The sequence below is a fragment of the Galeopterus variegatus genome, unplaced genomic scaffold, assembly GCF_000696425.1.
Source record: "Galeopterus variegatus unplaced genomic scaffold, G_variegatus-3.0.2 Scaffold6600, whole genome shotgun sequence".
NCBI classification, from domain to species: Eukaryota; Metazoa; Chordata; class Mammalia; order Dermoptera; family Cynocephalidae; genus Galeopterus; species Galeopterus variegatus.
This window is the reverse complement of record NW_007732711.1, coordinates 65,342-85,736: the sequence shown is the minus strand read 5'-3', so window position 1 is coordinate 85,736 and position 20,395 is coordinate 65,342. Positions and strand designations below refer to the sequence as shown.

Sequence of the window (20,395 nt, the reverse complement as noted above, 5' to 3'; positions counted from 1 at the left end):
CCCCCCCCCCCCCCATTTCTCACTGAATAATGAGTTCCTTTAATGATATTTTAGCTTGTTTCCTCAACTATTCAGTCACTTTCATTCACTAAGAGAGTTATTTTGGATTCTTAAAACTGGTCTATTTTTAGAACTTTTTATTTTGAAATAATTTTAGTTCTAAAGAATAGCACAAAGAGTTTCTGTACACCTTATACCCAGCATTGTCTAAAAATTATGACTCATTTATAAAAACTAAGAAAATGATATTTGTACAATGCTATCAACTAAATTAAAGACTTTAGTCGGATTTTACTAGATTTTCCACTAGTGAATTTTTCTGCTCCAGTATTCAATCACAATGTTGCTTTTAGGTAACATGTCTTTTTAGTCTACTCTACTCTGTAACAGTTTGCTAGTCTTTCCTTGTTTTTCATGACCTTGACACTTTTCAAGAGTAAGGTACTGCAAATGGGAGAATTTCATTCCTTTTTATGGCAGAGTGGTATTCCATGGTGTATATATAACACGTTTTCCTTATCCAATCATCCATTGATGGACATTTAGGTTGGTTCTATCTCTTGACTATTGTGAACAGAGCTGTGATGGACATGGAAATGCATGATGATTTCCATTCCTCTGGGTATATACCCAGAAGCGGGATTGCTGGATCATATAGAGGATCTATCTGTAGTTATTTGAGAAGCCTCCATACTGTTTTCCATAGTGGTTGTACTAATTACAGTCCCGCCAACAGTGTAGGACAGTTCCTTCCTCTCCACATCCTCACCAGCATTTGTTATTCTCATTCTTTTTGAGGATGAGCTTGGAGAAACTTATGTTGAGTGAAATAAGCAAAACACAGAGGGATAAATATTGTGTGTACTCTCTCATAAGTGGGAGCTAAGAGATAACGAAGAAAGGAAAGACAGACCACAGTGGTGTGTTGGACTTGCAGAGGGAGAGAACATACCTAGGGATACAAAGTGGAGTGGAGGAAAGGGGGATGGGGAGGGAGGTCGGGGATAATTGAGGGGATAATTGGGTGGGGGACATGGGGTATAATCACAATTTGTGGTAATGGACATGCTGCCAGGATGGATCTGGCCATCACATCTTAGGCACAAGTGAAGACAATTTGCTTTGTACTCCATGAATATTCATAACCAATAAAAACAAAACAAAACATTTTTAAAAAAGAGTAAAGTACTTTGTAGAATGTTCCTCAATTTGGGCTTAAGTTTTATTGTGATTAGATTGGGGTTATTGATTTGGATGAAGAATATCACAGAGGTGAAGTGCTCTTTTTATCATAATGTCAGGGTTATGTGATATCAGCACAACTTATCACTGGTGATATTAACTTTTATCATTTAATTATGGTTGCTGGGTTTTTCCACTTGTACAGTTACTGTTTTCCCTTTTTTATACTCTATTTGTCACAAGCAAGTTTTTAAGTCTAGCTCATACATATCAAAGAAGAGGGATATATGCTTGAATTTGTGGATATATACTTGAAAACAATTACAGTAATTAATAAATATATGAGGGCAGATAATTTAAGACTATGCAAATGTCCTGTGGATTTTGCCTGCAGCACTTACTGTTGTTGTATCCTCAGTCATTTTAATCTATTCCTCATTTCTTCTGCCTTTAATATTTCAAATTATTCTGTAAAAAAGGTCTTCCTCTTCTTTCCCACCCCACTTAATTATTTATACAATTATTTCTTTCTATGAATATGATTCATGGAGTTTAAAACATTCTTTAGGCTACAATCCAATACTATCATTATTATCTGTTGCTGTTGCTTAAATTGTTCCAGATTTCGTCACTGGGAGTTCTTTCAGGTTGGCATACTCCATCCTTTTTCTGTTTCCTTGCTTTCTAGCACTACAAGATGTTCCAAGTTTATCTTGTATTTTCTTTTTTCCCAGCCCCATGATCAACAATTTCTCCAGGGAATTCTGCTTACTTTTATTAGATAATCATAAATAGTAATTAAGTTCTTGGTACTGGGTATGCTGATTGCTACTGGTGTGTCATTGAATCTAGGACTTCTCAGCTGATAGAGCAAGGAGATACATGTGTGTCTGTATACTAAACTGTATATACACACATACATACATTTATTTTATATATACACATACAAAGGTTCATACTGACACATTGACTCTAATCTATTACCAGAGGTATCCATTTAGTTTTCTCACCTCTTGCTTATTTTTAACTTAAACCTCTGACAGTGAGAAGCCTCATTCTCCTTATCTATAATTTATTTCTTGTTTGTTTAACTCTAGTATATAGATAAAGTAGTTTAAGATTGGTTATCATTTATCCTTTTGAAAAACAGATTTCCCAACCAGTACACAGCATTTATGTACAGTTCTATATTGAATCTGGCAGTGTAGTGGACTGAATTTTGTCCCCCCAAAACTCCCTGAAGCTTGAATTGTGTCCCCAAGTTTTATGTATTAGAAACTTACCCCTCACTGTGACTGTTAAGAGGGTGGGAAATCCTATTATGGTAATTGAAAGGTGGGGCCTTGAAGAGGTGATTGAATTTTAAGACCATGCCATTGGGAATGGATTAAAAATGGTGGGCAGGGGTGTGGTTCTGAGGGCTCTAAAAGAAGAGGAGAGTGTCTCTCTCTCTGTCTCTGCTCTCTCTGCTTCCACCATCTTGCAATGTGAGATCCCTGGGTGGCTGTCACCACCACCAGATGGACTTTGGATTTCCCAGCCTCAGAAACTGTAAACGATAAATTTTGTTTTCTTTATAAATAACCCAATTTCAGGTATTTTGTTATAAGTGACATAAATGTATTATTACACACAGTATCTGGTCAAAACAGTGTTTTCCGAAGCAACTTAGGTCAGTTCCTGTTTCCCTCACCCTTTTCAGTGAGGTATTGTCATGCATCTGTAATACAGTGAGACTCACTTGCCACTGTGCTTTCCATTTTGGGTCCCTCCTACAACCTGATTTATGTATTTTCAAATTGACATAGAACAAAAGTTACCTTTTGTGTTATGCAGTTCTGTGGAATTTGACACATTCATATAGTCATACATCTACCACCACAGTACCATACATAAGAGCTCTGTCACTCTAAAATTTTTCTTGTGTGACCCTTTTGTAGTCAACCACTCTTCCCATCTTTACCCCTGACAGCATCTGTTTTATATTCCTATAGGTTAGCCCTTTTAATAATGTCATATACTATAAATAGAATCATTCAATACATATCCTTTTGAGTCTGGCTCCTTTCAGTTTGCAAAATACATCTGAGATGCATAAATGAATCGGCAGTTTTTTCCTTTTAATTACTGAGTAGTATTCCATTATACAGATGTACCACAGTTTCCTTATATTTTTACCAGTTGTAGAACATCTGCACTGTTTTCAGTTTTTGGCAATTGTAAATAAAGCTGCTGTGAACATTCTGTACAGGTTTTTGTGTGAACAAAATTTTAAATTCACTTGAATAACCAAGAATAACAAATGCTGGCAAGGATGTGGAGAAAAGGGAACCCTCCTACACTGTTGGTGGGACTGTAAAATAGTACAGCCATTATGGAAAACAGTATGGAGTTTTCTCAAACTACAGATTGAACTACCATGTGATCCAGCAATCCCACTTCTGGGTATATACCCAAATGGAAATCATCATGTCTAAGGGATACCTGCACTACCATGTTTATCACAGCTCTATTTACAATAGCAAAGAGTTGGAACCAACCTAAATGTATGACAGATGACTGGATAAGGAAAACGTGGTATATATATGCAATGGAATACTACTTGGTCTTAAAAAAGAATGAAATTCTGCCATTTGCAGCAACATGGATGAGCTTGGAGAGCCAGATACAGAAAGAGAAATACCATATGTCCTCACTCATAAATGGGTCCTAAGAAAGAAGGAAGGATAAAAAGACAAAAGACAGAGAGAGAGAGAGAGAGAGAGAGAAAAGACGACAATAATATGTTGATCTTTCGGAAGGAGAGAACAAATCTATGGTTACTAGAGGTGGGCGGGGGGAGAAATTGGGTAAGGGGAATAAAGAATAATTACAATTTGTAAAAATTAATATGATAATAATACTGATTGATCAACACATGTACACAGGTGATGGTAGTCAACGTTGTACTCCCAAAATTATGTATAGTCAATCATGCTTCAATTAAAAATAAAATATAAGCAAATAAATAAACAAATTCATTTGAATAAACGTTTTGAAGTGAGCTTCCTGGGTTATATGGTAATTGTGTGTTTAATTTTATAAGAAATTACCAAAATGTTATTCAAATTGATTGTAACATTTTGAATTCCCACCAGCAATGAATGAGAATTCTTTTTATCCCATATCCTTACCAGCATTTGCTATTGTTTCATTTTGGGTTTTTGTTTGTTTGTTCATTTTATGCCATTTTAGTAAGTGTACAGTGGTATCTAATTGTGGTTTTAATATGTATTTTCCTCATTAAAGATGTTAAGCATCTTTTCATGTACTTATTTGTTGTCTCTATAAAGTCCTTGATGACATCTCTGTTTGTATCTTTACTGCCCCCCCCCCACACACCCTATTTTGGGGATTGTTTTTCCATTGATGGTTTTTTTTTTTTTCCTTTTTGTCTTTTTCCGTGTCCGGCAACGGATCGCAACCCTCAGTGTTGCTCCCGCACCGGACCGGGACCGGCAACGGGATCGCAACCCTCGGTGTTGCTCCCACACCTCGCTCGCCAGTGAGCGGGAACTGGTCTGTATGTGGGATCCGAACCCTCGGCGGGAGCGCCACTGCGCTCCAAAGCGGCGCACTGTAGCAGTGCGCCACCGGGCCGGCCCCCATTGTTGGTTTTTAAGAGTCATTTATTTCTTTTTGATGAAAGTCTTTTATCAGAAATGTGATTTGCAAATATTTTCTTCCAGTCTGTGGCTTGTATTTTTATTCTCATAACAGTGTCTTTCCGACAGTAAAAGCTCTTAATCTTTATAATGTAAAGATTTAAAAGTGTAATGTAAATCTTTAAATTTTTCAAGTTGTTAGATTTTGGTGTTGTTACTAAAGACTCATCACTAACCCAAGACCATATAGATTTTCTCCTAGAAATGTTTTAATTTCACATTTTACATGTAGGTCTATAATTGAGTTAATTTTTGTGTATGGTATTAGATGTAGGTTAAGGTTTATTTCATTTCTTTGCAGATGGATGGTCAGTTGTTCCAGTACCATTTGTTGAAAAGAAAATCTTTCTCCATTGAATTACCTTTGTGCATTTGTCAAGTATCAGTAGACTATCATTGTGTGGGTTGACTGAGCTCTGTAATCTGTTTCATTAATCTATATATCTATTATTTCTCTTTTACCACACTGTCTTGGTTAATGCTGCTTTATAGAAAGTTTTGAAATTGGATAATGTGTGTCTTCTAACTTTGTTCTTATTCAAAATGTTTTTGTTATTCTAGTTCCTTTGGCTTTTCATTTCAATTTTACAACTAAGTTGTGTATGTCTTCAAAAAGGGCTTGCTCTGATTTTCGTTGGGATATACACCCAACTGAGGAGTACTGACTTCTTAACAACTTTAATTCTTCCAAACCACGAATATGTTTCCCTTTTAAAATGTCATCTTTAATTTTTTGATCACTGTTTTATTATTGTAAGCAAATAGGTCCTGCACATATTTTTTACACACACGTAATCCATTTTTTGGAGCTATTGTAAATAGTATTTTTAAAATTTCAAATGGCAGTAGTTCATTTTTGGTATATAGGAGTACAATTGACAAGTTGACCTTTTATCCTGTGACCTTGCTAAAAGATTCTAGAACAAATAAGTGAGTTTGAGAATTCTTTAGTATTTTCTATATAGACAATCATGTTGTCTGTGAACACAGAAAGTTTTGTTTCTTCCTTTCCCATCTGTACGCCTTTTACTTATTTTTCTTGCTTTACTTCATGAAAGGACTTCCAGCACTATATCTAATAAGAGTGGTGGGAAATAAAAGGCATCAAATTGGAAAAGAAGAAAAACAATGTCTATTTGGAAATGACATGATATTACATGAGTATATAGAAAAAAATAAGAAATACACTAAATCTATTGATCTACTTAATCAATGCAATTCCTATCAGAATCCCAGCTGGATTTACTTTAGAATTTGACAAGCTGATTATAAAATTCATATGTAATTGCAAGGGAACCTGAATATTCAAAACATAATAAAACAAAACAAAAAAGTTGGAGGGGTCACACTTTTGATTTCAAAATTTACTACAAAGCACAATAATCAAGACAGTGTGATACTAGTATAAAAATGGACATTTGTATCAGTAGAATAGAAGTTAATCTGTAGATCAATGTTCTGTGTTATTATCTTAACAATATTTAGTCTTCCCATCCTTAAACATAGTTTGTCTTTTCTTTTATCTAGATCTTTCAATGGTGCTTTGTAGTTTTCAGCTTATAAATTTTGTGCTTCATTTGTTAAATTTATACTTAAATATTTTATTCATTTTGATGCTATTGTAAATTAAACTATTTTCTTAATTGTATTTTCAGTTTGCTTATTGATTCTGTATACAAATACAGTTGGTTTTTGTATATTGATCTTGTATTCTACAATAGTGCTGAACTTGAGTATTAATTTGAATAGTTTATTAGTGTAATTCTTATTGTTTTCGAAATACAAGATTATGTCATCTGTAAATAGAGATAGGTTTTCTTCTTCCTTTCAAATGTAGATGCCCTTTATTATAATTCCTTGCCTAATAGCTCTGGTTAGAACCTCCAGTACAATGTTGAATAGTGCTGAAAGCAGATATCCTTGTCTTTGATATTTTAGAGGGAAACATCCAATCTTTTACCACTAAGTATAATGTTAGCAGTGGGCTTTTTGTAGATTCCCTTAATGAGGTTGAAGAATTCTTATTCTATTTCTAGCTTGTTACATGTTTTTCTCATGAGATGGTATTGGATTTTGTCAAATTCTTTTTTTTTTTTTTTTGCATCTATGGAGAAGATCATGGGTAGTTTGTCTTTATCCTATTCACATAGTTTGCTTATAATATTTCTACATCTTCAAATTTTCTTTCGGATCTTCTGCCTAATTGTTCTACCCAATATTAAAAGTAGAGTATAAAACTCCCCAACTATTACAGTTGAGTTGTATATCTTTCCCATCAATTCTGTCAGTTTTTGGAGCCCTGTTGCTAGTTGTATCTATGTGTAATATTGTTTTATCTTTCTGATGAATGGACTATTTTATCATTATAAAACATCATTTTTAATCTCTGGAAAGTTTTTTTATTTTAAATTTATTTTGTCTGATAATAGCATAGCCACTACAGTTTTCTTACTGTTGTTGTTTGTATAATACATGGGGTCTTCAAAAAGTTCATGGAAAGACTTGTATTATCTTTTTTATTTTGAATATTCATGAGATAAAAAGCCGATAATCACCCCTTGTGCCCATGATGTGAGGGCCAGAGTTATACTGGCAGCATACCCATTACCACAAATTACATTTGTACCCCGCATCTCCCACCCAATTATCCCCAACCTCCCTCCCCCTTTGTCTCCCCCCCCACTTCACTATGTAGCCCAAGGAATGTTCTCTCCCTCTGCAAGACCAATGCACCACTGTGGTCAGAGGGAGGGAACATTCCTAGGGCTACAAATAGGAGTGAGCACATGTGGTATTTATCCCTCTGTGCTTTGCTTATTTCACTCAACATAAGTTTCTCCAGGTTCATCCATGTTGTTGCAATAAGAGTATTACATTCTTTTTTATAGCAGAGTAGTATTCCATGGTGTATATATACCACAGTTTCCTTATTCAATCATCCATCGATGGACATTTAGGTTGGTTCCATGTCTTGGCTATTGTAAACAGAGCTGCGATGAACATGGGAGTGAAGGTATTCCTTCAATATCATGATTTCCATTCCTCTGGGTATATACCCAGAAGTTTTATTATCTTTTAATTCTCCTTTTTCATGAACTTTCTGAAGTACTCTCATATATTTCCCACCCTTTTACTTTTAATCTATTTGTGTCTTTGAATCTAAAGTGTGTCTCCTGTAGACAGCATATATTGGATTTTTAAAAAATCCAGCCTGACAATCTTTGCCTTTTGTTTAAATTGTTTAATCTTTCACATTTAATGTTATTATTGATATAATTGGATTTATGTCTGCCAATTTACTTTTTGTCTATCACATGTCTCATTTATTTTTTATTCCTCCCTGCTTTTTTCTTGCATTAAGAGTACCTATTCTAATGAAGCATTTTAATTTCTTTATTGATTTTTAATTATGTTTTTTGGATTTATTTCCTTAGTCATTGTCCTAGGACTTTGCATGTATATCTTAACTTATCGGGTCTACTTAAGATTTATAATAACTTCAGTGAATTACAGAAAACTCACTCTTATGTAGCTCTATTCACTTTTCTCACTTTTTGTGGTATTATTGTTTACATATTACATCTATGAATGTTATAAACCTAACCATTGTCTTTATTATTTTTATAATTTTATGTCTTTTATAGAAGATGAAAAAAGAAAGAAATACAAGTATATATAATAGAATTTATTATGTTAACCTTATTTTCCATATTATGTTAACCTTCTAATTTAACCTTCTTAAGTTCAACAATAATGTAAACCTATTGTTTTAAATAATTGCTATTTAAAATAAGTTAAGAGAAGTATGGGAAGAAATATACATTTGCACTGCTTTTTATAATTATATAATTACCTTTTATGTGTGTTTTGTGTGTGTGTGAACTCAAACTACTGTCTCCGGTTATTTGCTTTCAGCCTAACGAACTTCCTTTAGTATTTTCTGTAAGGTAAGTATGCTATTTCTCATTTTTTTGTTTATCTGGGAATGCCTTCATTTTTGAAAAATAGCTTTGTGAATATAAGACTCTTGGTTGACAGTTTTTATCTTTGATCACTTTGAATATGTTATCCTACTCTCTCCTGGCATCTACTGTTTTGATAATGTTAGCTGTTAATCTTATTGGGGTTCTCTTCTAAGTGATGAGTCATTTTTCTCTTGCTTCTTTCCACGTTTACTCTTTGTCTTTGGCTTTCAGTGTTTTTATTTTGATGTGTCTGTTTGTACATCTCTTTACATTTACCTCACTTGATATCCATTGAGCTTTTTGGATATGTATATGAATATTTTCTTAATCAAATTTAGGAGGCTTTGAGACATTATTTCTCTTACTTTTTTCTGCTTTTTTGTCTCTGTACTCTCATTTTGGTATTCTTATTATATATGTGTTGGTGCAATTAATGGTGTCCTACATTTCTCTGAGACTGTTTATTTTTCTTCCTTCTTTTCTTTCTCTCTTAAGATTGCATAAACTCTCTCAATCCAAAAGTTCATGAATTCTTTCTTCTGCTAGCTCGAATCTTTGGTTGAGCTCTCCTAGTGAATTTTTCATTTTAATCTTTGTACTTTCCAGAAATTCCATTTGGTTCTTTTTATAGTATCTATCTCTTTATTGATTTTCTCTATTTGATGTGACATTGTCATCATGCCTGCCTTTACTTCTTTAATCACAGAGTTTTTCAAATTCTTTGAACATATTTATATTGGCTATTTTGAGAACTTTTTCTGTTAAGTTCAACACTTGGTAACTTTCACAGGAAGCCTCTGTTTTCTGCTTGTTTCCCCATATATGGAACATACTTGCCTATTTCTCTGCATCTCTCATAATTTTATTTGAAACAGAATATTTTAGATAATATATTTTAGCAACTCCATGCACTGATCTTCTCCCTCTGGGGCTTATTACTGTTATTTGTTTGTTTGCTTAGTTTCTGGCTGGATTAGTTTAAAGATACTTACTTTCCCTCACATTTGTATTGTGCGAAACCTCTTATGTTGCTCCTCATAGTGCACAGCATTGAGTATGTCCACAATCAATCTAGGTTTTTGCAATCTTGTCTTGTCTATCTCTTTTCCAGAGCAAGTCTGGCTGTTAAGCTACACTAATTGATGGCCGATTGTTCTATTGTGTTTTGTTTTGTCTTCACAGCTGAATGCTATGGGGAATCTGAACCCTTGACCTTGGTGTTATAACACTGTGCTCTAATCATCAGAGCTAACAGCCAACCCTGCCCTTTTGTCTATTGTTTTTGACAATGCACTGGAGCATAAGATGCTCCACAGATTCACGGAATTAAATTTAGACTTCTTTGCAGAGACAGTTTTTGAGGTCAGTATTTGAGATTTGCTTTGACCCCAAGAAGAGCCTACTTATCTATGTTTTTCCCTGGTTCTCTCTGATAAACTAGTTGGTCTAACATTTAGCTTATATTAGGGTACTTCAAGAAGTTCATGAAAAAATAGAATTAAAAGATAATACAAATCTTTCCATGAACTTTTTTTTTGGGGGGGACAGGTAAGGGGATTGCAACCCCTGGCAAGGTGTTGTCTGCACCACGCCCAGCCAGTGAGTGCACTGGCCATCCCTATATAGGATCCGAATCTGCAGCTTCGGCACTACCAGCACCACACTCTCCTGAGTGAGCCATGGGGATGGACCTCCATGAACTTTTTGAACCACCCTTTTATATCTAATGCATCTACTGACCTCCTTTAAATTTACAGCATTTTTGTAGCACTTTTAGCCTTTGACCTCTCTACACTGTGTGGCAAATGAAGTTGGTTCTTTTGGAAAGAGGTTTGGAGCTCTCTGTTTTAAAGCCTCCCTCTCCCCCTGGGTAAAATCTCTGATCCAGGCTCTGGAGCTGGGGATGGGGACAGTGGTACAATGCTCTCTGAGTGTCTCTCTTGCTTTAGGAGTGGGGCACTTGACTGGGGATGGGCATTACCTTCAGATAGTCTCAGCTTGCCTTTCCCAGGCAATTGGGGCCCCAGCACTCTCAACGCTCTGTGCTGGAGTTAAAGCCTCTGTCTGATAAGCGGAGAAGGGAGTCCCCACCTCTCAGCTACATTCACTCAGAACTTTGCTTCTGCAACAGATAGCTCAAGGCGGAATATAAATTCTGTACCTCCTGGAAAGATTACTGTGACCCTTCAAGTGTGAGCTTGGGGGAGAGAGAGACCTGCGTTCTTGGCTGTGCCCTTCTGGAGTGTTTTCTTCATGTTGAGCTGGGAGGGAGAAAGGAAAGAGAGAATCTTGGTTCAAATGCCACAGATTCTCATTGTCCTTACTAAGTTTTAGTAGACTTTTTGAAGAAATATTTCTTCATTTTCTGTATGCCCTTAGCACCATTTTCAAAGACTTTAAATGGTTATATTCCTTTAAAGGTAACTTTAACTGGGAATTGGATCCTCAAAGCTCCTCAAGTTGCCATGCCAGAAGTGGAACATCAATCATATTTCTTTTAAATTATCTGATAGTTCCAAGATCTGTGCCATATCTTATTCTAGTTCTGATGATTGCTTTGTCTCTTCAGAATGTTTTCTTTTCTTTTCTTTTTTTATTTCTCATAATTTTTACTTGAAAACTGGATGTGTATAAGACAATAATTACTGAGGTAAATAGATTTAATGCTTGGGTATGTCTATGCCTTTTTTTCTGCTAAGCTTTTAGTGTGGAGGTTTGCTTTAATCTAGTCAGAAGTTGGGCTGAGTTTGATGTTTTCTTCCCATTTGGCTCTAGGTCATTTCACTGGGCTTTGAATTTTCTGTTTGTGCTGATCCCCAGAAAGAATCTGTCTCTTGTTGTCCTCCACTGTTTTTTTTTTTTTTTTTTTTTTTTGCTGGAGGTTTGTTAGCATGGTGTTGGGGAGCAGCAAGGACACTCTCTGATGTTCTGATCATGTCTTCATCTTAGGCAGGCGCTAAGAGCCTGAGTTTTGATGGAGTAGCCTTCACATGTGTTCACGCCTCTCTTCTAGATGTAATGCTGAGCCTAGCACACATGCCTGCCCCCCTCCCCTCAGGGAATTTTGTTTTTCTCTCTCCTTTCCCCAGATGCAGTGGGTTTCCAGCTATGACTTCAGGATATGGGTTTTGTTGTTTTTTATTCTTCACATTAAGACTTTTGTTTACTAGGAGAGATAGGGGAGATGGGCCTATTTGGAATTTCAGCAGTGACTGCTATTTCCCCCTTTTAGCTGGCACTATGGGGCAAGCTTTTTCACAGTCTCACTGATCTTCCCTGGAAACACCTAGTGGGGTTTCTGGAGTAAAGCCTGGGAGAATGCAAGCTCCTTTATGTCTGTGGCCCTCAGGGACTTGACTTTGCACACTCTCATGCTAGCCCTCTCTTAGTCTTTAGAAATTCATTAACAATTTTAAGCTGGATTTTCTTACTGGTCTACATGGCATTTGGTGGTATCTATTACAGGTAAGCAAATACTTGGGTACTATTTCTCCCTCCAAGTGTCTCTCTCTATATTTTAGGATAATTTTTGCCCTAAGACCTCAGTTTCCCAATGATTTTAAGAAAATTTATTTTGCAATTTTTCTCATTTTTTCTCTGTTGTTAATGTGTAAGTGACATTTCTTTCAGCTCTCCAATTGGAACTATAACTGGAAATTGTTCATTTTACAACTTAAATATTATATTCAATTAAAAGTTCCCATTGATTCCCATAAGCAGCACAGACTGTTTTGCTCCAGTGACTTGTAGTGAACAGAGAGTTGGGGCCTATTCTCAGGAACATTTCTCTCCATATTTCAAAAACATTTCTTAGGTTTGAAAGGAAAGTGAGGGAGAAGTAAAGTGGATATCTCTTATATAATAATCCATAGCAATATTGGCCATTGTCTGTTGGCTCAACATGGATGGGTGATAGGTTCAACAGTCTCCAATGACAAGAACTCTCTTCATTGTCAGTAATAAAGATTTGCATTCTTTTCCTATCCTTTTTCTCTATGGGTTATGTAGGAGACTTTTGTAAGCATGGGAATAAAACTTTACAGCATAAACATTTAAAGCATTTGTCCTTGTTAGAGCAAGCTGCAATTTGGGCTTAACCAGATAATTTGGGGTTAAGGTAGCAAGGTTAAACCTTTATCTCAGAGTCCAGTGAAATAGTCACCAGGACAACTGAGGTGTGGATACAGTTGGGAAAATAACCCCAACCCATCTTGCTCACACTTACAGAAGGGCAAGGTTGTGCCTGGATCTGTTTTGATGTTTTCGTGGTGACTGCAGTTCAGTGTTTGCCTGGTGCAGTGCTTCTGATGTTTAAGTCAGCCTGAGCCCAAAACTATAAAACACTCCGACAAAGGGATCTTGCCTACAGGAGCATGCAGTCTTACAACTCAAAAGAAAAGGGGTATCACCACCTGTCTGAACACCCACATTCATTGCAGACACAGGTCACGATTTGGAGGCCAGGGCAATGAAGCTGGAATTGGTGTGAAACATGCCTTTTTAAGGCATTGATGGTAGAGGAAGCAATGCCATTACAAGCCTTGCTCTTTTTTGTCATCTGAGTAAATATTACTAATTTTCTGACATCTTAACGGACTAGTCAGACAATAAGGTTAAGATAAAATTCAAATTCCAGGGATTAGGAAAGCAAACTAATTAAAGATTATTGCATTAGAGCCACACAAACCCGGATTTCAATCTAAGCTCTTCCCCTTACTGGTATATGGCCTTGCATAAATCACTTATCCACTTGGAATCTCAGTTCTGTCATCTATATAAAAGGCATAATAACACCTCTATCAGAACTACTTGTCAGAATTAAAGGAGCGAGAAATATGAAGTAGTAGGCCGTGAACAGTGGTGATTTATATTGCCTCTTAGACCACAGTGTAGAGAAGCGAGTGTAAGATCTTCATGTACTCTTTTCCTCGACTGCAGTGGCATCACAGTTAGTCTGGATCCCTGAGAAACTGTGAGGAACACATCCTCTTCCTTCCCAACCTTTATGAAGTTTGAGAAATAAGCCTTTGTTGTGTTAAGCCACTGAGGTTTTGGGATTGTTAGCTAGCCTAGCATAAGTTTAGCCTAACCTGACAAACACACAATGGGCCTTCAGAATTAAGCAACACATTCATTGGGATGCTTGTTAAAATACACATTGTGTGGGGTAAAGCTATATTGGGAGGCAGGCAATAGAGAGTGGGGATTACTATGGTAAGAGAGAAGTACTCCATTATCATATCAGAAAGTCAATAGATAGTGACTAAATTTAACAAGTCAAGAAATGGCAGTTGCAAGTCATATATCCAATAAGGGACTTGTGTCCAGAATAAACAAAAAAACCCCTCTTACAATGCAGTAATAAAAAGACAATCAATCCAATTTAAAAATGAGCAAAAGATTTGAATACATATTTCTTCAAAGAAGATATACGAGGGTACTTCAAAAAGTTCGTGGAGAAATAGAATTGGAAGATAACATGAGTCTTTCCATAAACATTTTGAAGTATCCTCATACAAATGGCCAATAAGCACATGAAAATTTGCTGAACATCACTAGCCATTAGAGAAATGCTATGATGAGATATCACTTCACATCCACTAATCAAAAATACAGGCCATAACAAGTGTTGATGAGGATATGGAGAAATTAAAAACCTCATACACTGCTCATGGTATTGTCAAATGCCACAGTTTCTTAACAGTTTGGCAGCTTCTTGAAAAGATAAACATAGAATTATCACATGACTCAGAAATTCCACTTCTAAGTATATACCCAAAAGAATTGGAAACATATTTACACGCAAAAACTTGTACACAAATGTTTAGTAGTGGTATGTGCTACAGTATGGACGGACTTGAAAACACAATGGCAAATGAAAGAAGCGAGATGCAAGAGACAACACATTGTATGATTCTATTTATATGAAATATCCAGAATAGGCAAATCCATAGAGACAGAAAGGAGATTAGTGCTTGCCGGGTGCTAGGGAAAGGGGGAAATGGTTAAACCATTGTGTGCTAATGAGTATGAAATTTCTTCTTAGGGCGATGAAAATATCCTGGAAGTAGATGGTGGTGATAGTTTCAGAACTCTGCTAATATACTAAAAACCACTGAATTGTATGCTTTAAAAAGATGAATTTTATGGTATGTGAATTACATTTCAATAAAGCCATTAAAAAAGAAATAGCAGTATATATACATTATTTAGAAATATGGAGATAAATACCAGGAGAAACCAAAAACATTTATGGTAGTTGCCTCTTGGAAATGGACTGGCAAGGCAGACTGCAATTTTTAATACTAAACTCTTTTGCATTATGGGATTTAAAAATTTTGTGTATGTACCCATTTGATAAAAATCAAAATGAGCTAAAAGCAAAAGACACTCACACACATAAACACACACTCATTATAGAGAAAAATCAGAAGAGATTCTGATGCATTGGGTGAGATGGGAGCCAGGTTTCTGCATTTTCAACAAGATAGCCAGGTGATTTTGGTGAACGTGTTCTGTTAGTGGCTAGCAAACTTTGAAAAACACTACTATATCCAATGTTGAAATCATTTAGCAATGAATTGTGGTATGATCCCTCTCTTGTTGTGTTCCTTTTAAAGTGTCAAGTCTCAATCCCTAAATAATGAAATGACATGCTCAAGACTATGCATTCAATCAGAGGTAGAACTTGGCCAAGAACTGACTCAATACTTAATATATTTATTTTTTTTAAGCTTCTATTATGTGCTGTGGGGTACCCAAAATGAGTGAGATAAATTCTTTGCTTTGAGAAGGGCAAGTCTAGTGGGGTGATTGTGATGTCTGAAAAATAAATGTTAAGATTTTACAAAGCGTTTTGTCACATTTCATGTCAGGATTAACACAACTATAAAGTGAGGAGAGGAACATTCTCCACAGTTCAGAAAGGAATACAGTGGAGATTCAACTCACCAGGAGCTCCAGAGAAATCAAAAGGGCTTTGTTATGTTGAGAACTCTAGCCCACCAGCAGCAGCAGGGGTCTTAGGAGGGTGCAGGACTCCAGAAAGACAGCACAACTCCCAGCGGATATGGCATTACTCAAGGGAGGGTGGCACTCACATCTCAGCTGTCTGGACTTGTTTCTGAGCACAGGTGAGACGTCCCTCAGCCTTCTCCCAAGTGTCTGACCCTGTGTTTCTAGTGCAGGGGAGAGGGTAAGAGTCAGCTCAAGGCAACTTCTGCACTCATTGCCACATCTGATCTACTCCACAGTCATGGGAAATAAACTTTATCTCCATTTCACAGATGACAAGGCTGTCCTTTACAGCAATGGGTCTGTAGCAACCTCTAGGTTGATTCCTCCGACTTTGAATCCCAGAGGTAATGCAACTTTTACCTATCATTTTATGTCCTGACATCAAGAATTTTAAGTGTCTCTACTGCCTTTATAAGCTCCCTGGGCAATTCTTTCGATTGCCTAGTATGTATTTTTTTTTCTATTTTATTTATCTTTTATTTCCCTTACGACAAAGGTAACCTGTGTCTTTTAAGGGAAAAAGTACATATGAGGGGGGAAAAAAATCTTCCCCAGTTCCACCACACAGAGAAAACCATTATTTCTGTTTGGTCTACCCAGTTGCATAGTTTTCCCTGCACATGAATGTATTATGTAACTATATTTATTTTTCAAAAAATGGGCTGATACTGTATCGGTGTTCTGAAAAATGTTTTATTATTGTTATGTTACAATGCACCATGAATATCTCTTCCATGCACATGGGCGAAAATTCTTTACTAAAAGAGCGCTGTGGTTGGGTCAAAAATGTGCTGGTAACAAGAGTGACTCCTAAAGGAAATTATCAGCATAAGGTTAAAAGCACAGTGCCCAGCAAATGCCTGCCAGGAAAAGCAGGACTGGCAATATTCCCACCAGAGAAATCAGAATTAAAGGCAAATGATATTAAACATATGGAATGTCTTCAAATTCCTTCTGGCCCATTAAAGGTATGGGATATCGTGTAAGCCCCTTTGGCCTCTCCCTCCGCCCCTCACTCCCCGGACACCCCGTTGGCCCCTTGGAGCGAATGGATCCTGGACATTCTCCCTCCGCCCCTCACTCCCCGGACACCCCGTTGGCCCCTTGGAGCGAATGGTTCCTGGACATCTCTTTGCATCCAGTGAAAACCGCCCATTTTCTGTTTTTTCCTTAGCTCTTCCTGAGCCCTTGACATATCTCCACATTCTCTCATCATCTCCTCACTGCCCAAATGCCTTTCCTGTAAGTCCTCCCGAGAGTCCTTGGGGGAATCGTCCGTAACCCTGTCCGTTTTTCTTTTTGCTTTCCGGGGCACATAATCCTCAGCCGGGCGCTTTTCGGCGGCCCGCGGCTCGCTCTCTGGCTTTGCCTGGGATTCTGGCTGGCCCTCGCCCTGTGACTTGCCCTCATCTTCGCACTTTCCCTGCTTTTCGTGCTTTCCTTCATCTCCCGGCTGTCCCTCATTATCTGGCTGTCCCTCATCCTCTAGCTTTCCCGCCTCGTCTGGCTTTTCTTCCTCATCTGACTTTCCTTCATCTTCAGGCTCTACTTCATCTTCCGGTTTTCCCTCCTTTTCAAGTTTTCCTTCATGCTTTCCTTCATCTCCCGGCTGTCCCTCATTATCTGGCTGTCCCTCATCCTCTAGCTTTCCCTCGTATTCTGACTTCCCCTCCACTTTTGGCTTTTCCTCATCTGCATTTCCTTCATCTTCTGTACTTCCTTCATCTTCTGGCTTTCCCTCATTTTCTAGCTTTCCTTTATTTTCTTTGTAGAGCTTTTCCATGTTGAAAAATTTCCTCCTTTGCCTGTCCTAGGAGACAAAGAGGAGACACAGGACATTGAGGGCTCAGGGGGTGGAACGCAGGTCCAGATAGTACTTGCTTTTTGTTACTTAGGGTTTTTTTTATTTTTTTTATTTATTTATTTTTTATCCTATACCACCATCCAGGTGCATTCCCACACTTACATTCCTTCCCACTTCACATATGTTCACATCTTGCAGAAACTTTCACATGTGCTTTTTCCCTACATTTAAGGGGAGTTGTGCTGAGAAATGTGTAGGAGCAGATTGGTCCCTGACCTTTGCTCTTAGCTATGCTCATAGCAGTTTTAACTGGGTAGTCCCAACTTAAACTGACCTGCAGTAATCCAGGGCAATTTTTTTTTCTTTTTTCCTTTTTTCCCTTGACTGCAGTTGTAAGACGTATAAAACTGCAGACAGAATAGAACGATGGCTAGTTCTCCGATTTCAGAGCTTCTTTTCAAGGGGCATCACAGATGCCACACCTCCCTTCTCTCACTTCCTTTTTCTCTCCTCTATCCCACACCAGCCTTAAAGCACGGTATTCCCTTAGGGTCATGATAGCTGTCATATCTTTTAAAACCACCACAGGGAGGACTGGAGGAAGTGTGGCAGTCAGTGGCCTCCCCAGCATCTGCTCTGGCTTAAGTCACTACTGCTACCAAGGGTTCTGAGGCAGTTACCCTCTCCCACTGACCTGAATTGATACTGCAGGTCTTTTCTTTTCTGGGTTGGTGCCCACAACCACAGACCTGAAGACCTACAGAGAGATGAGACAGATAGTGAATGAGGGATTGAGAAAGTGAACGGCTGCCAAGTGGGACACTGGTTCTTTCTTGACTGTATTTGTGAACACTTTCCCAACTGCTACCACCCCCTTGCCCTTTCCCTTGCCTTCTCTGATTCCCCCTCTACAGCTTCTCCCCAAGAGCCTCCATTTTTCTACAACTGGGCAATGGGAGAGAAAGTTTATTTTCAGTGTTCCTATGTTTATGAATCTCCCTCCCAAATTTCTATCTCATCTTTTCTTGCACTAAAATGAGTGGGTTTTAGGACAGTGATGCTCAGAAGGTAGATCCTGTTTCATTCAGATCTCTGTATTCCAAAACCCCACCCCAGGGCACCTAGGTAGCGTAAAGCCCACCACTTCTCTGAAAATGGTGATAATGGAGGCAGGAGACAAGACAGAAATGTTCAGAGCACTCCTGCCACTCCCTCCTTCCCCACATACACAGAAAGCCCACATTATTCTCAATGCAAAAGACAAATTTTTTTCAAAGTCGGTAAATTTTTTGTCCATGCTAGCTCCTCTCAACCCTCTCTAGTTCAGTAGCCATCTCCTCCACAGGGAGCTCATACCCTGACCAAACCTCTTTCTCTCTCTTCTGTAGAGCATCTCCTCCTCTTGACCCCCTCAGCCCACCATTTCTGGCTCCAAAATGGATGGGGGTGAAGAAGGAATACAGAGAACTTAGTCCTGAACCCGCTGCAGGGTCCACCCTCCGCATCCTGGGGTCACCGACTGCACCTGCCTCCCTTAACCCTGCAGGGATCAGGGCCTTTCCTCCCAGTCCCCTCCTCCCAGTCCCTTTCCTTGGTCCTCCTCGTCCAGCAGTCGTCGCCCAATCGCCCGCTTCCTAGTTCCTAGGAGATCCCAGCTGGTACCCATTCTCAATCCCTGACCCCTGCCTAGCTCCTCCCCCGCCCCCTCCCGCCACCAAGCCCTCCATTTCATGCACCAAACGAGTGGGCATCGGGAAAGGAGTAGAGAGAATCCAGTCCTGTACCCGCTCTGGTCTTTGCCCTCTGCCATCCAGACCCAGGGGTCCGTAGGCGGTGATGGATTTGTAGCCATTCTGGGGAGATGACTCCTTCTCACATTTCCTTCCGCTTGAAGCGCACACTTTTCCAGGGCTTATGGTACTCAGACTTCTCTCTTAACACTCACACAATTTTTTGCACCAAAATGAATGGGAAATGGACGTTGCGGGGGGCGGAGGGGTGGAATCCGGAAAGCAGACCCGATCCTTTGTAGCCTCTGTCCGTTACCATCCCCACCTCAGGGGTCCCCGCCTTGTACCGACCTGCAGGGCTATAGAGTAGTTTTTCCTCTGTCCCTCGGTCTGAAGTCAGCCTTCCTCCACGGAAACAGGGAGCTGGTACCTGGAGGAGAGGGACTTCTGCACACGTCGTCTCCTGATCACGTGAGAAAAACGTCACCAGTGGTCTCGAGTCCCTAGTTCCCCTCCCACAAGCAAAAAGTGCGTCAGGAACCAGCCCACTTCTTCCCTTCACTAGTCACCCTCCTCCCTCCCCCTCCTCACCACATGATACCGTGTCACTCATTTTGGTTTTTGCTGATCCCAGAGGTCAAATGAGGCCCCTTCTACCTGTGGTATGGATTTATCCTTCTGTGGTTATCAGGGAGGGGCTGCATCTTCTCCTAAGACTACTGGGCAGTGGTACATCTCTGAAGAATTTTTTGTTCTTTCTCTTCTTTTATCCCAAAGCACCTACTCCCTCAATCTGCTTTTCCACTCAGCTACGGATGTTCATTCCTACTGTGGTTCAGACCTTCACATAATGGGGAGAGGGTGGATTGTCAAATAGGGAAGCAAGTGATTGAAATAGGGATTTTTTTCTTTTTAATATTTTTTTCAGTTTTATTTAATTTACTCCCCTCAGCATGGGTTATTCTTATAAGCACAAAATTAGATAGAGGTATT

The 20,395-nt window shown here is 38.5% G+C and overlaps 2 protein-coding genes across 2 annotated transcripts in view; both read right to left on the bottom strand.

The window, feature by feature from the left end:
• Positions 1-15,825, bottom strand: part of TCEAL8 (transcription elongation factor A (SII)-like 8) — a 21,523-nt gene extending 5,698 nt beyond the window's left edge. The window contains exon 1 of the mRNA XM_008591057.1: positions 15,803-15,825. The gene's annotated coding sequence lies outside the window, so the exon portion shown is untranslated. The remainder of the gene's footprint in view (positions 1-15,802) is intronic.
• A 716-nt stretch (positions 15,826-16,541) lies between these two features.
• On the bottom strand, positions 16,542-19,866 carry LOC103606464 (transcription elongation factor A protein-like 3). Its single transcript, XM_008591055.1, has 4 exons — positions 19,754-19,866; positions 18,367-18,429; positions 16,933-17,678; positions 16,542-16,829 (listed from the first exon to the last, which is right to left on the bottom strand). The coding sequence occupies exons 3-4, from the start codon at positions 17,649-17,651 to the stop codon at positions 16,793-16,795; spliced, it is 756 nt and encodes a 251-aa protein (XP_008589277.1). The 5' UTR covers positions 17,652-17,678; positions 18,367-18,429; positions 19,754-19,866; the 3' UTR covers positions 16,542-16,792.
• Positions 19,867-20,395: the final 529 nt, after the last annotated feature.